The 16,376-nt window shown below is 38.2% G+C and overlaps 1 protein-coding gene across 1 annotated transcript in view; it reads right to left on the bottom strand.

The window, feature by feature from the left end:
• ASXL3 (ASXL transcriptional regulator 3) overlaps positions 1–16,376 on the bottom strand; it is a 178,150-nt gene that overhangs the window by 73,772 nt on the left and 88,002 nt on the right. The window contains exons 6-7 of the mRNA XM_056138275.1: positions 3,140–3,257; positions 2,053–2,172 (exon numbers count right to left, since the gene is read on the bottom strand). Of these exons, the coding sequence (XP_055994250.1) occupies positions 2,053–2,172; positions 3,140–3,257 (238 nt within the window). The remainder of the gene's footprint in view (positions 1–2,052; positions 2,173–3,139; positions 3,258–16,376) is intronic.

The raw sequence follows: 16,376 nt of genomic DNA, 5'->3' as shown, positions 1-16,376 counted from the left end.
ATTTTAACGATCACAGTGGCTTCCTTTATCATCGTTTACATTTTCTATAATTCATACTTGGAATACTCTGACAGCATAATAAAAGTAAGTAAAGTAAAGGCCCTCCCGTTGATCGTCGATTTGCTCGAGCGGGCCCAGTAACGTCTCCATTGGAGACTCTGTTGTTACTGTGTCTGGCATATCGAATACTCTCGGTAGCTTGCCGGGCTCTCCGAGAGGGGTGGAGGAATCGAACTCGGGTCGGCCATGTTGGCTGCGTGCAAGGCAGACGCCCTTCCCGCTGTATGTAATGTGTTCCAGGGTGTACAGGACTCTCAGTTTCCAATAATAGAGTACACAGATCCCAGAATTGAGTACAGACAAAACCCTGACAAAGTCCTCCCAGTCCTGAAGCTAACTAAGTAATTAATCAGGGAATTCCCTGAACCTTGAATTTTCTTGCACTGATGATTCAGCATGACACTAGTGAGTTTAATAGCAGACTGCTTTTAACTGAAGGTCACTGACTTTTTCTTAGAGTATCAGAACATACTATTACAAAAAGGGGAAATTGAATTTTAGCACATTCTTTACATATCACTCTTATGTTTGCTATTTCAGAAACTATTCTTATTAAAATGATTACAAGACTCTGAAGACTAGAGAAATGCACATATTGACATAAATGCATCACCTAAGTGTTATTATATACAAACAGACATTTAGTTATACATTTTAGGCTAAACAAAACTGTAACATCATTTAGGCATTATGCGAACCAAGTCATTTTGACATAGAGAATTAAAAAATAAAATCTGTATTCGAGTAGTTTTTATTAAAAATATTACCAAGATTTAGCAAAATGCCTGGTAAATACAGGCAATCAATAAATCTTTGCTAAAATATTAATGGGTTAAAATCTTAAATTTTAAAACAAGCAAACTCTGAATATAATGTTGCTCTGTGTTGCCAAGAAAGACATTGGATCTATAATAAACTCAAATCAATACTTTTGTAGTTTGTACTCTTTTACAAAATATCACAATGATCCAAATCATTATTATTTTCATTCAGAGATGAAATAATGGAGTGGGATGAAGTCAATAAGTCTAGATACCCAACAGGCATGATCAGTCAAGAGTTATAATGTTCAGCCCAAGATAGGTATATTTTCATATATTTAATTTTCATTGCTGGAGTGATAGCATAGTGGTAGAGCATTTGCCTTGCACATAGCCAGCCTGGCCGAGCTGGGTTCGATTCCTCCGTCCCTCTCGGAGAGCCCAGCAAACTACCAAGCTACCAAGAGTATCTCACCCGCATGGCAAAGCTTGGCAAGCTACCCGTGATATATTCAATATGCCAAACACAGTAACAAGTCTCAAAATGGAGACGTTACTGGGCCTGCTCGAGAAAAATCAATGAACAAATGGGAGGACAGTGCTACAGTGACAGTGCTAATTTTCATATTTTAATTTCCCTTATTGTTGTTGTTGACTTTCTAATGAAAATTTATCAAGAAGGGAATCTTCAAGACTAAACCTGGTGCACACTTGCAAGACCCAAGGACAAATAGTCACATTGCTGAGCAACTTTACACTATTATTCAGACAAACACCACTGGACCCTTCAAACAGTATGGAAGAAAAGTAAGACAAAATCAGTTTTACTGCAGCAGCCCCTAATGACGATGTGCTCTCCAATTCATGAAACGTTTTATAAAAGTTTCATTTTCCTCCTATACAGTATATTCCAATAAAGTGAAATCAAGATGCAAGAACAAATCATTGCACATTAGAGAGAATTATAACTTGACAGATAATTAATAAATTATATAAGTACATATATATATAATTTGAATCTTATCTTTAGTTGCTGATTCATTCAATACAATTCACAAATTTAGCAGTATACTCAGTTGTATGTTCCATTAATTACCACCATTTTGGTATAGACTGACTGAAATAATTTTAAATTTCCTTGTATTAAACTGTTCTGAGAATTTTCCATAATTTCACTCAAAAAAATAAAACTTTGCAAAATGTGAAATGCCATTGTCTATTGAAGACTTACCTAAACCAGACTTTTTTAATCGTTTTAAGTGCTGACTTGTTTGTTTTCCAGTGGGAGATTTTTGCCCATGTTTCATTTCTTTATCTGAACTGTCTGCTTCACCATTTTTAGATTCGGATCCTAAAAAAGGAAATGGTTATTATGTCATTATCTTCCTCTTGCTGTCTTTGAAAAGAAAAATCTAAAATTGTTTTTAAAACCATAGATATAATCTCCTTTTCAAAGAGTTAATACACTACCTTTGGCCACAATCTGATTCTTCCACTGGCTATAACGAAGAAAAAGCCCAATAAATCAATCAAAGAGAACAAAAAGCAAGAACAGATGGCCTAATAGTGGAGTCAAAAACACATTCACTGATCTGATAGTTTTTAAAAGAAACACTCAGCTCGTGTTTAAAAATACACAAATAAGCTTCAACAACACTATGTTATTTAAGATGATGCCAGACAGAAACAGAGAGATGAAGGAAAAAGGGTGATTTGGAGAGAGAGAAGAGATCAGACCTTTATAAATAACTATGTCCAAGGCAGAACAGCAAATGCAAACATCAATCTATAATAAATAGAATGCTATATAGCTGATAAAGTGATAGAAGGAAAATTAAAAGAAAAGGTCAGGACAGCACTGAGGTGAGAAGAATGTTGCCAGAATAAAAAAAAAACTAATAAAGGATTCCTGGTTCTGCAGCAGAGGACCGGAAAAACAAATTCACACTCACAGAAGAACTGCTTTTGATGGCATTCCACATCAGCATGTGGTCCACCATTAGAGTTCAACATCCAAACAAAAGCCAAAAGTAACAACATAAACAATTCACCTAGTATTACTTCAGTTTCTTAGGTCTACTGACATTAGCAAATGTAGTATTTTGATGATGAGTAAGCAGCATTAAGCACAAAATATCCTATTATTTTTGATTCACTGAAAAGACTCAAAAGTAATAAAAAAATTAAATCACGTGGAAATAGTATTCAGTTTCTGATAAAATTCCTGACATTTCTGTCAGTGAGGAGATCTTCTCTGGGAAGAAACTGGTCAAGCATAAGATCATTTAGGTTTTGTGTTTTTTGTTTTTTTTTTTTACCTGAAGGTGAATCCGACTGCTCATCTGACACCTTTAATGGTGTCAAAACAACACGAGGAACAGTCTTGTTTACCATCATTGAGACTCCATTTCTTCGTTTCTGCTGCTGTCTCAAAGCCTACAAAACATGACAATAAGATATAAAGACAGAGTCAAAATTCTTTCCCTTGACTGAATTAAATGATCCAGTTGCCCATCATTACAAAGAACTTCAGAGACTTAAATTGAAGAGACACTAATTTATCAGAATTCTTAATAGTCACCTTTATGCCATTTTCCCTGAAAAGCTTAAAATCAGACTTTGGCATAGGGTAGAAGCCTGAGAACATTTTCGATATAATTCTGAAAACAAAGCAGCACTTCAAGATTTATTCTACCTTAGCAGTGTGGCTTGAGAGCTCAAGGAATTTGAGACCATGACTCCCAAGTAAAATGAATGTAAAATAAATGTTTCAAGACCAGGATAAAAATATATGTGTCTGCACTTCTCTTGCAGGTGCGTCCTCTCCAGTGCACTGCTCAGTCAATCAAGTTAACACCGAGTGTCATCAGTATGTACAGCAGGTAAGGACTACAGTATTGATGCACTCACTCAGCCGTGGGGAGCGCTGCACAAAATCACTGAACATGGCAGGAATCATTTATTTCTGTGAAGGGAATCAGTCCTAATCTTGGAAACCTTGCAGCACTTGGCTTCTGTCTGCTTGACTTTGGGCATTAACCTTCAGAACACGAACATGACGGCATACTGGCAAATCCAGGGAAAAACTGATATGAGAATAAATCTCCCCAAATGGAAGTGCTTTGTGTTTCATAAATGAGTCAAGCATGGTGATGATAATGTAATAAAAGGCATTTAAAAGTTTTGAAATAGAGCTTATCAAGCTGATCTCTTTATCCAGAAAATTACCTGTAATAAAAAAGGGTTTTCTAAAGCACATGAAACTGAAGAATCGTTAAATTCACAGTTACAGGAATACTAACACACCTCAAAAGGTTAAAAGGCTGACCACAGATGGTCTCGAACCTTTTTATTCCGGGATTTGTGTCATTTTTGCCAATTTTATAACGTTTTAGTTACTTGATAAATCTTTTTCAACCAACAGCTTTCACAAGCTTCTGAAATACTGCCTGACTGTATATCCCCTTGCTGCCAGAAACAGTATCTTTTTATTTGCAAAGGATATAGCTGAAAGTCCAACTTGTTGATTGTAAGATTTAGAAATCAAATAATTACAGAAGTGAAAAATTAAATACCACTTATAAGAAGGTATTTTCTGATGAAATTTAAAGCCAGATAAGAGAGTGAATGGTTAGAAAACCTCTCAGAAAAGACACTGGTCCTAATGGCAGGACATTGTCTCTTCAATTATTCTATTTATTGAGCTTTCATAAATTACCAACTCTGTGTGCATGGAGAGGTGGACAAAAGATAAAAAGATGAAAAAGATGCCATCCTCCTCACCCTTAAATTGCTGTTAACATTTAATGAGAACATATGTTCCATAACCTAAGACATTTATCCTTTCTTTCAGAAAGCTATGCATTTTATTACATAAATCTCTCTAGCCTTGTGTAAAATCAAAGCATTTTAAAGACATTAACCTATCAATCCATTAATTAAAAAATAAGGCAATACAGTGAGTTAAATTACAATTGTCACTGTTCTCCCGTTGTTCATCGATTTGCTCGAACGAGCCCAAATTACAATTAATTCCATTTTTTCCCACAATGAAAAACTATGAAAAACTCTGAGACAGGCTCAGGGCACTGCAGAGTTGGGCGGGTATGAGCACTCTCCATCCCAAGGGACCCAGACCCAACAGTCGACCTCCACTATCCAACCACTGCCATGCTCCAGGCCACTTCCTAGAGCACGCGGCTGCTTCATAAAACACTTTCTACCCATTTTCCACAATTACCACACCGTATTTGATGGGGTTCAGACATTAGGCAACAAATCATAGAGAGAAATATGTATATACATAATATTTATATAAATATAAATAAAGCACTGTAGCACTGTCCTCCCATTGTTCATTGATTTGCTTGAGCAGGCACCAGTAAGGTCTCACAACAAATTGTGAACTTTTTGTTACTGTTTTTGGCATATCGAATACGTCACGGGGTAGCTTGTCAGGCTTTGCTGTGCGGGCAAAATACTCTTGGTAGTTTGTCGAGCTCTCCCAGAGGGGCAGAGGAATAGCTTGTCTGAGAGCCCGGCAAGCTACCAAGAGTATCCTGCCCGCATGGGCAGAGACTGGCAAGCTACCCGTGGCATATTTAATATGCCAAAAACAGTAACGATAACAGGTCTCATTCCCCTGACCCTGAAAGAGCCTTCAATTGTTGGGAAAGATGAGTAAGGAGAGGCTGCTAAAATCTCAGGGCTGGGATGAATAGAGACATTACTGGCACCTGCTCGAGTAAATCAACGAACAACGAGATGACAGTGATGTAGTGATACAGTGATGAAAACGTCACAAAACAATAAAATCTATACAAGACGTGATCAATTTTTGACAACCTATCAATACTCATGGATTTTAAATACTTTCCTTGATAATCTAAAGTGACATTTTAAAGAGAGTCATGAGCCATAAAGATAGAACATCAGATAAGGTGCTTGCCTTACACGCAGCTGAGCCCAGTTCAGTCCCAGTATCACATACAGACTAAAGCATCACCAAGAGTGAGTCCTCAGCAATGAGGGTGTGGCTTCCAACCAAAATGTTAAAAAAAATAAAACCTCAGAAAACCACATTCATTTGCTGTTAGTGTAAAGGTGTCTATTTTAGAGAACACTTGTTATAAAAGGTGAAGATAAAAACATGAAAGATCTGGAAGTTAAAATCATGAAATCAAAGATGGCATGCCTTTTTTGGAGAATTTGTGGTAGATAATTCAGGTCAATGTTTTTCTTCCATTTTTTTATAACTAAGTGGAAAACTCAGTAGCTGAACAAATGAAATAGGGCAGAAATAATAATAAAAAACAATGATAACTTCATTGTTCTGAATTTTAAAGTATGAAGTTGAAGTCAAGCTAGGGTGAAAGAAAGATAAAAAATACTGAGAAAATTGTTTCAATTATCTTTCTTTTTTTCTGAATATGTATCATTTCCTACTCAGAAAATATGGAGGCTATAATGTATTTCTTTCCCTCACCAGGGTCTCAGGGAGTGGCACTGTGAGGGGTCCGCAGACCCAGGCAGTAGCACCCAGAATGAAGCACTGGGCCTCAGACTTGTCCTGGGGCTTTAAGTCATCTTCTGAATAACGACATTTCTGTTCCCTTTTTGGAGGGAGAGGGGGATGGGGAGGGGGGGAGGGCACACCCATAACGGTGCTCAGGCTTATCCCTGCCTCTGCACTCAGGGATCACTCCTGGTGGGCTTGGGGTAGCATATGGTTGGCTGTGCCTTACCCACCATACTATCTGTCCCCCCAATAACAATATGTCTTAAAACAGCAATTTTCAAATAATAAAACAAATCGCTTTGTGCTGGTAGGTGAGCAAAACTAAAAGCCCACCATATAAGAAAATATTTGAGGGTCTGGAGAGCTACTACAGCAGGTAGCGTGTTTGCTTTGCACACAGCCAACCCAAGTTTGATTCCTGGCATGGAATTTGGTCCTGGGAATACAGCCATCAGTAATGCCTGAGTACATAGCCAGGTTGAGCCCTGACCACTGCCCCCAAACAAAAACAAAAACAAACATAAAAAGAAAGTATTTGTGTAAAGAAGATGAGATTTTTCTTTTGCCTCTGAAAAACAGCTGTAATATTGGACTCTGAATAACACTTCTAAGGGCAAATAATTTAAAAGACAGGATTACTTTATTTCCTTTATACTAATCACCATAGAAAAGCAGTGGGTTACTGGGTAAACTGGGAGGTCCATCTGAGTTCTACTATAAGATTTATCTGATCACATTAACTTAGATCTATAGTCATTCAAGATGTAATTTTAAAGTACCTTGAAGCTTCTAACTCACTACGCAGGAAATAGAATAATTTGAGTCTGTAAACTGAAAGCAAACTCTAATCCGGTTAGAGTGAGCATGGAAAGGGGCAGGAATGCTGACTCAGTGGAGATGCTCAGGTTATTCTGAAGCAACTCTAAAGCACTCTGTCACTTCTGTCCACAAGACAGGACATCTATCAGTTCTTGCCTTAGATTGAATCCTGGCCTCTTGTAGTGTCTGTATCATGCACACGAATAGGTCAGTTCTAATTTTCTTTTCTTGCTCATTACGTAAAACCATTTAATTTCTGCACCAATCAGTATATCAACCACTCAAATGTAAACTGCATACCTCCTCACAATCTCTAAAAAAACTGTAAAGGTAAAGGTAAAGGCCCTCCCGTTGATCGTCGATTTGCTCGAGCGGGCCCAGTAACGTCTCCATTGGAGACTTTGTTGTTACTGTGTCTGGCATATCCAATACTCTCGGTAGCTTGCCGGGCTCTCCGAGAGGGGCGGAGGAATCGAACTCGGGTTGGCCATGTTGGCCGCTTGTAAGGCGAACACCCTACCCGCTGTGCTGTATTAATGTCATTTGGACCACAATGTTAAAGTAAGACAATGATGCACATATTCTGCTTTGGGGGTTAGGTGTGCTATAAAAGAACTACTCAGGTGAAACAATACGATCAAGAGCTGTTCGTTGAGCTTTTCTACTTTTAAATAACAACAAAAAATATGCAGAAATTTCAGGCCGAGGCCACTGGTCTTTGATGCATACTAAACATCAATCCCAATGCTCCTCATCTCTCCAAATAAAAGAGCATGACCAGTGCACAATAAAGGGATAATAATCTTCCCATTGGGCTAAACCTGGCTCAATGCCCAACACCACAGTCTCCTGTTTATGAAGCCCACAGAGTAGCCCATGAACACCTTTAGGTGGAACCTGAAAACCGCAAAATGGGCAACAAAAATTTTAAAATCCCTTTTCTAATATGCCAATCTTCAGATGAATAGGGTGTGCTGCAGAAGTATCTTTTTTTTATTGAATTTTGTTTTGACATCATGGTTTACAATCCTGCTGATGGTAAGGTTTCATACATAAAAGGTTCCAGCGTCACACCTTCCACCTGAGGGTCTGCTTCCCTCCACCACTGCTGGTGCCCTTGCCCCACCCCCCACACAGAGTCCTTCTGAAGACTAGTTCTCAGCGTTGGTTGCCTTTGGGCACTTATTATTTTCCTCCTATGTTTCTTCACATATCACAGAGAGAATCATTCTGTATCTGCGCCCTTCCTTTTGTCTAGCTTTCACTCAGCATGATAATCTCCAGATCCATTCAGGTAGCAGTAAACAGCATGATTTCATCTTTTTTTTTTTTTCAAGCTGACAAGTATTTCAATGTGTATGTGCACCACACTTTCTTTAACCAGTAATACGTTCTTGGACACTTGGGTTGTTTTCAGGTTTTGGCTATCATGAACACTGCATTTCTTTCTAGGTTTTACCTACTGGGAACAGAGAGACAGTGAACACTGGAATGCAGTATCTTTTCTGAACAGAGCTTTGGAGCTCTTGGGGTAGACCAAGAAGTGGAATTGCTGGGTCAGATGGAAGCTAAATTCCTAGTCTATTTAAGAAGAGTCTTACTGCTTTCCCAAAAGGCTGGGTCAGTCAACATTCTCTTTAGCAGTGAATGAGGATCATCCACCCAACCCCCAATCACATCCAAGCCAACACTGGTTTTTTTTGTTTGTTTGTTTTGGCTTTTTAGGTCACACCCAGAGATGCACAGGGGTTACCCCTGGCTCAGCACTCAGGAATTACTTCTGGCAGTGCTCGGGGTACCAGATGGATGCCAGGGATCAAACCCAGGTCAGCTGCATGGAAGGTAAATACCCTACCCACTGTACTATCACTCCTACCCAACACTATTTTATTCTTTGTGGTGTGCGCCAGTCTCAGTGGTGTCAGGCGTTATTTCATTGTTGTGTTAGTTTTCATTTCCCTGATGATAAAATGATGCAGAACACTTCTTCGTACATCTTTTGGCCATCTGTATCTCTTCTTTGAGGAAGTTTCTGTTCATATCTTTCCCCCATTTTTTGGGCACACTTGTGTTTTCATTTTATTTTTTTGTTTGTTTTCTTGTAAAGTTTCACCAATGATTTATTTACATATTTTGGATATCAACTCTTTGTCAGATGAGTGGTGGACAGATATTTTCTCCCAGTCTGTGGGGTATCTTTTTATTCTGTTCATGAGTTCCTTTGTAGTCAGAAGCTTCTTAATTTGATACAGTCCCATTTATCTTTGCTTCCATTTCCATTCAATCACTAAAGATACCTTAAGCTTTGTCAATATCATGAAGTATTCTATCTATGCTTTTCCCAATATAATCTATGGATTAAGGTCTGATACTAAGGTCTTTAATCCATTTTGATTTGACTTTTGTGCATGGTATTGGAAATGAGTCTGAATTCAATTTTTTTTTGCATGCAACCAGCCAGTTTTCTCAATATCATCTATTGGAGAGGCTTTCTCGCTCCACTTCATATTTTGTGTTCCTCTATCAAAGATCAACTACCCATATCCCAGGGCTCTGTCTCCGGATTTTAATTCTATTGCATTGGCCTGAGAGTCCGCCCTTATCCCAGTAGCTTGCTGTTTTAGATTAGAGCTAGAATTTAAAGTACAGATTGAAGTTGGAGAGACAGAAGCCTTCCTTCCCATCTTCCTTTTTCCAAAGAATGCTCTCACTATTTGAGGAGGGACTTATTATTTCATATAAATTTTAGCAGTATTTGATCTATGTCTTTTAAAATACCATAAGTATTTTTATAAAACTGCACAAAATCTGTATAGTGCTTTGGGAAAAATCATCATTTTGACAATATTAGTCCTCCCAATCCATGAGAGAGTTTGTGTTTCCATTTCCTTCTGTCCTCTTTTATCTTAGCAGTGCTTTATCTATTATTATAAGTTATTCCTCTATTTTATTTGGCTTAATCATCTTAATGACTAAGACTTATTAAGAACAGGGTTTTGGGCCACAGGTAGTACAACAGATAGGGTGCTTGCCTTGCATATGGCAGACCCCTGAGTACTATCTGGAATTGGTATCTGAGCACAGAACCAAGAGTGTAAGCCCTAAGCACTGCTGGTTTTACTACAAAGAATAGGGAAAAGAAAGAAGGTACAACCAGGTTCTAGGTCAGGAAAAGAATACAAAGGCGAAGACTTTTGCTTTGCATGAGATTTACCAGTTGAATCACCAGCACAACATGATCCTAGAAGCATCACTCAGAGAAAGCTCTGAGCACCAAGCTGGGAGGAGCCTCTGAGTACAGTCTGATGTGGCTACAAACCACCCTCTCCATAAAAAAAGAAAACCTGGGTTTTAGAGTCAAGGCTTAACTAGGAGAGTCACTCTGGGAAAATTACAGGAGAAAATTTTCCTGTAAAACACAGAGACAAGAGCTTGTATTGGTAAGATATTCTAAGCAGGAAATTTTGTATAGATTTTGGGGCATGGCCCACAGGTCATATGACCCTTCAGTCAATCCTCTGAGGCTGTGTCTAGCACATCCCTTCAGCGTACTCATCCTCAATTTTAAGCTTCTGAGAAATTCAAAGAGAATAAGAGTGCACCTATTAGTTTAAAAATATAATTAAAAGTTAAATGCAGTTTAACTTGTAATCAGTAAAATTTGGATTTCATATGGCCTGAAAAATAAAATAAAAATTACTTCAGTAAACTAAGAAAACAGAACAAGGGAACCTACATTAGAGGGTTATAGGAGGCTAGTTCTGAGGGTACCCTGTGAGGGGAGGGTTTTGTTGTTGGAACAGCTTGAGGAGGTTGTCTTTTGCTATTCTACACATAATATCTTAAAGTTAGTGTGTGATGCCACTCTTGATCAAACTACTGCATTTTCATTGTGATACTGATATCAATAGAAATCTTACTGTTTTAGCTTAAGAGTCATCTTTGGAGGAAATATGTGGTACTGCTTACTATTTAAGTTGTAGGTGTACTTGGGAATGCTAATGGGATATCATAATGAAACACATTAACTCCAACAATTTCAAAGGAAAAAAGCAGCAGTATAAAATCCTAAAAAATAAATAAATATTCACAAGCTGGAAGGACAATGTCGGAGTAAAGAGTTTGCCTTGCATCAGAGCTGACTTGTATTTGTTCCCTGGCACCAAATACAGTCCCCTGAGAATGGAAGAATGATCCCTGAGCACAGAGACAGGAGTAAACCCAGAGTACAGCCAAGTATAACCACCTTCACCTACCAAAAACAAAACAAAGCCAGCGTGCAGTGTAAATAGTCTTGAGTAAAAGAACACAGCTTCCAAGAGCCTCCATATGTAATGATCTCAATCCCAAATTACAGAGAATTCATAGGATTTACTATGTGTAACATTTAAGGTATCCAGATAGGAAAGGAAGAAATCAAGCTCTCACTATTTGCAGATGATATGATACTATATCTCAAAATTCCTAAATCCTCTACCAAGAAACTCTGAGAAACAATTGACTTGTACAGTAAAGTTGCAGGCTATAAAATTAATGCCCAAAAATTCATGGCCTTCCTATACACAAATGAGACAGAAGAAAGTGATAGGAAAAAAAATCCCATTGACAATCGTGCCCCAGAAAATCAAATACCTCGGAACATGCCTAACTAAAGAGGTAAACGATCTCTACAGTGAAAACTACAAAACACTACTCCATGAAATAAAAGAGGACATGAGGAAATAGAAACATATCCCCTGCTCATGGATAGGAAGAATTAACATTGTCAAAATGGCAATACTCTCCAAAGCATTATACAGATTCAATGTGATCCCTATAAGGATACCCATGAAATTCTTCAAAGAAATAGATCAAGCACTCTGGAAACTTATATGGAACAACAAATGCCCACAAATAGCTAAAGCATTTCTTGGGGAAAAGACGTGGGGAGGCATTACCCTCCCCAACCTTAAACTCTACTGCAAAGCGGTAATAATTAAAACAGCATGGTAGAGGAACAAAGGCAGGTCTGCAGACCAATGGAACAGGGTGGAATATCCACACACACAATCCCAAATGTATGAACAGCTAATCTTTGATAAAGAATCAAGAAATGTGAACTGGAGCAAGGATAGCATCTTCAACAAATGGTGCTGGCATAACTGGACAACCACATGCAAAAAAAAATGAGCTTAGACCTCGACATAACACCATGCACAAAAGCCAGCTCTAAATGGATTAAAGATCTCAACATCAGGCCAAAATCCATAAGATACATCGAAGTCAAGGTCAGCAAAACCCTCCACGATTTTGAGGCTAATGGTATCTCCAAAGACCATCCAAGTGGAAACAGAGATAAACAAATGGGACTATCTTAAACTAAGAAGCTTCTGCACCTCAAAAGATACAGTGACCAGAATACAAAGACAATCTACAGAATGGGACAGGATATTCACCCAACACCCATCTGATGAGGAGTTGATATCAAGGATATATACAAAGCACTGGTTGATCTCCACAAGAAGAAAACATCCAACCCCATCAAAAAATCCAGTAATGAAATGAACAGAAAATTTCTCAAAAAATAAATACGAATGGCTAAAAAGCACACGAGAAAATGCTCTCCATCACTAATCATCAGGGAAATGCAGATCAAAGCAACAAAGAGATATCACCTCACACCACAGAGACTGGCATATATCCAAAAAAAAGGGGAGCAACTGGTGAACGGATGTGGCGAGAAAGGGACTCTCCTTCACTGCTGGTGGGAATGCTGACTGGTTCAGCCCTTTTGGAAAACAGTATGAATGATTTTCAAAAAATTAGAAACTGAGCTCCCATTTGATCCAGCAATACCACTCCTGGGAAAATATCCTAGAGAGGCAAAAAAAGTATAGCCAAAATGACATCTGAACTTCTATGTTTATTGCTGCACTGTTCACAATAGCCAAAATCTGGAAAAAAACTGAGTGCCTGAGAACAGATGACTGGTTATAGAAACTGTGGTACAGTTATACAATGGAATACTATGAATCTGTTAGAAAAGAAGTCATAAAATTTACATAGAAGTGGTACTACATGGAAAGTATCATGCTAAGTGAAATGAGTCAGAAAGAGCGGGACAGACATAGAAAGACTGCATTCATCTGGGGAATACAAAGTAACAAAATAGGAGACTAACATCCAAGGATAGTCAAGATAAGTACCAGGTCTTTGGAGATACCATTAGCCTCACATGGCTTGAAGGCCAGCCGCACATGCTGCATAGGACAGCTCAGACAAAGAAGAGAACACCAAGTAAAGGGTGTTGGAAGGATCCTCCCAGGATGGGAGATACATGCTGAAAGTAGACTATAGACGGAACATGATTGCCACTCAATGCCTCTTTTTCAAACCTCAGCAACCAAAAGGAGAGAGAGAACAAAAAGGAATGCCCTGCCACAGAGGTGGGATGGGATGGGGTAAAGTGAGGGGTGGGTGGGTTACTAGGATCATTGGTGGTGGAGAATGGGCACTGGTGGAGGGATGGGCACTCGACCATCGTATAACTGAAACCCAAGCACAGAAACTTGTAAGGTCAACAACTGTACCTCATGGTGTTTCACTAATTAAAAAAAAAAACTATCATGTGTGGCTGGCCTCCAAGCCATGGAGCAAAATTCCTGGTACTAATCTCAGCCATTCTTGGGTGTTAGTGTCCTATTTTGTTACTTTATGTTCCCCAGATGAATGCAATCTTTCTATGTCTATCCCACTCTTTCTGAGTCATTTCGCTTAACATGATACTTTCCATGTAGTACCACTTGTATGTAAATTTCTTGACTTTATCTTTTCTAACCGCTTCTAGGGGAAAAGGCAGCTCCAACAGAGAAAGGAGCACCAAATAAAGGGTGTTGGGAGGATCCTCCCAGGATGAGAGAAGCATGCTGAAAGTAGACTATAGATCAAACATGACTGCCACTCAATGCCTCTTTTGCAAACCACAACACCCAAGAGGAGAGAGAGAACAAAAGGGAATGCCCTGCGACAGAGGCAGAGTGGGATGGGGGGATGGGGGTGGGAGGAATACTGGGAATCGTGGTGGTGGAAAATGGGCACTGGTGGAGGGATGGGTATTTGATCACTGTATAATTGAAACCCAAGCCCAAAATTTGTAAGTCTACAACTGTACCTCATGGTGTCTCACTAATAAAAATTTAAAAAAATATCAATTACCACTCTATATGAAAGAAATGGATAGGCATAAACTTGAAAATAAGTTTGATTTTAAAAGAAAACACATAAATAAGCCAAGCAGGTCTAGGAAAAGCAAAAATCATCTGATGTATCAATTACAACTCTTGCTTTTGGTATATAAAAAGAGAGCGAGAAATCAAAAGATATAGACTGAGCATGCTTTTCTCTAGAGAGGTATTGCAATAGCTCCTTGTTAAAAGCCCTTTAAATAAACATTTTTGTTTTTAAGCAGAAAGCTTGTCTGACGACTCTAAAAGTACAAATGGTTCTCATTATAACCAAAAGAAAAAGGAAATAAAACCTAAAATCAGTGGTTTTTGTGTTAACCAGGAATTGCCTTAAACAAGAAATACCTACTTTATTTTAATAAAGAAATAAGATCAGCGAAGTAACTTAAGAATGCCCTCAATGTAGAAAGTCCTTCACTGAAAAATCTAAAAATGTCACGCGGTGTTCCACTTGAATTGTAATCATTGCACATGCATCAAACAGCTGCTTGCATTGAGCGGGAACTCATTGATAGTACTCATTGGTAGTACTCTAAATGTCAAAGTCCATGTTCAGAAACTGCTATCACAAAACTAATCTTCACAATTTCACAATATTGCTCAAACATAAAAAGCTAAAGCAGGAATCCAAGAATGTGTCTCATTTGAGATGCAAGATGAAGCAAAAGGTTTTGCAACTTTCTGAATAAATCCTACCACCCTAAATAAATAATGAAGTCAAATAAGCCAACAGTGCCACATGGAAAACTTCTCTTCTTCCTCCATTCTGTCACCTCTCATGCAGGCAGATTCTTAATTAAATTACTCTTTTTTAAATCTTTCATTTGCCTTTGCTGTTTAAAACTTACAAAATTTAATCTTTCCTAATTGTCATTCTTTAAAATTCAAATTTCAACCACTTCCTACTTTTTTAGGCTCATTACAACCGAAATAACAAGGTAGAGAGATCAGAAACTAGGTAATGATCAGCAATCTGCTATTCTCCAGAGGCTTCTGAATACGCGTGTTCTGAATATGCTTATTCAGAAAAAAAAGTACTACTGAAATAGCGATATATTATTCATGCAATTATACACAACATATGATTTCAACTAACTTTTTGAATACAGAAAGGAAAAGAGATCCAAATATTTTGAGCAGTGAAAATATTCTGTATCAATAGCCAAGGCCATTATAGCTTCCATATTGTCCAACCTATAATTAGACTGCAATCAATAATACTACAAAGCAGACAACCCACTCTCCGTATCTGGAGGAGGGAATGTCCAGCACATGGGGCGTATAAGGCCCATGAAATCATGAGTGTGGTCCTGGTACGTGACAGCACAGACACGTATGCATCTCATCAGTTGTCCTTGTCCCATCTGCCAGGATCATATGGCCTGTGAATAATGTTATAAATATCCAAACGGCCCTTGGCAGACCCTGCATGTTTAGGTGGGGGTGGGAGTGGAGAAATGGCAGCTTCAGATCTGGGGATTAACGGCTAGTGCATTTTGCATGGAAATTAATTTTAAGTGAATATTCTTCACTATGCTTAGCCTTATAAAGCTACTGGGCTTTGAGTTTGTTTGATTTGGATTTTGCTTTTGGAGTCACATATTAGCAGTTCTCAGGGTTTACTCCTGTCTTTGTGCTCAGGAATAACTGCTGGTGGAGCTTGGGGAAACTTCTGAGGTACTAGTGCTCAAATCTGGGTTAGCTACATAAAAGTCAATTACCTTATCAGTTACTATCCCTCCATTCCCCCTGGGATTCTGAGTTTTGCTTTGTTTCTTTTCTTCTAAATATATGTATTGGTCAATGTCTAATCAAACTATTAAAACTTAATTTAAAATATATATTTAGAAAATTTTAAGAGCTAATATATATGAATGCTTGTTATTAAGATGTGTTGGTACTGAATATAAATAATTTGTGTTCATAAATGATATTGACTAATTTCTATTACTTTCTTATCTATACAAATATTGTCACTGTCCTCCTGTTGTCCAT

The sequence above is a fragment of the Sorex fumeus genome, unplaced genomic scaffold, assembly GCF_029834395.1.
Source record: "Sorex fumeus unplaced genomic scaffold, SorFum_2.1 ptg000128l, whole genome shotgun sequence".
In the NCBI taxonomy this organism is placed as follows: domain Eukaryota; kingdom Metazoa; phylum Chordata; class Mammalia; order Eulipotyphla; family Soricidae; genus Sorex; species Sorex fumeus.
Note: the sequence above shows the minus strand (reverse complement) of the source record. Positions and strands in the feature narration are given on the sequence as shown.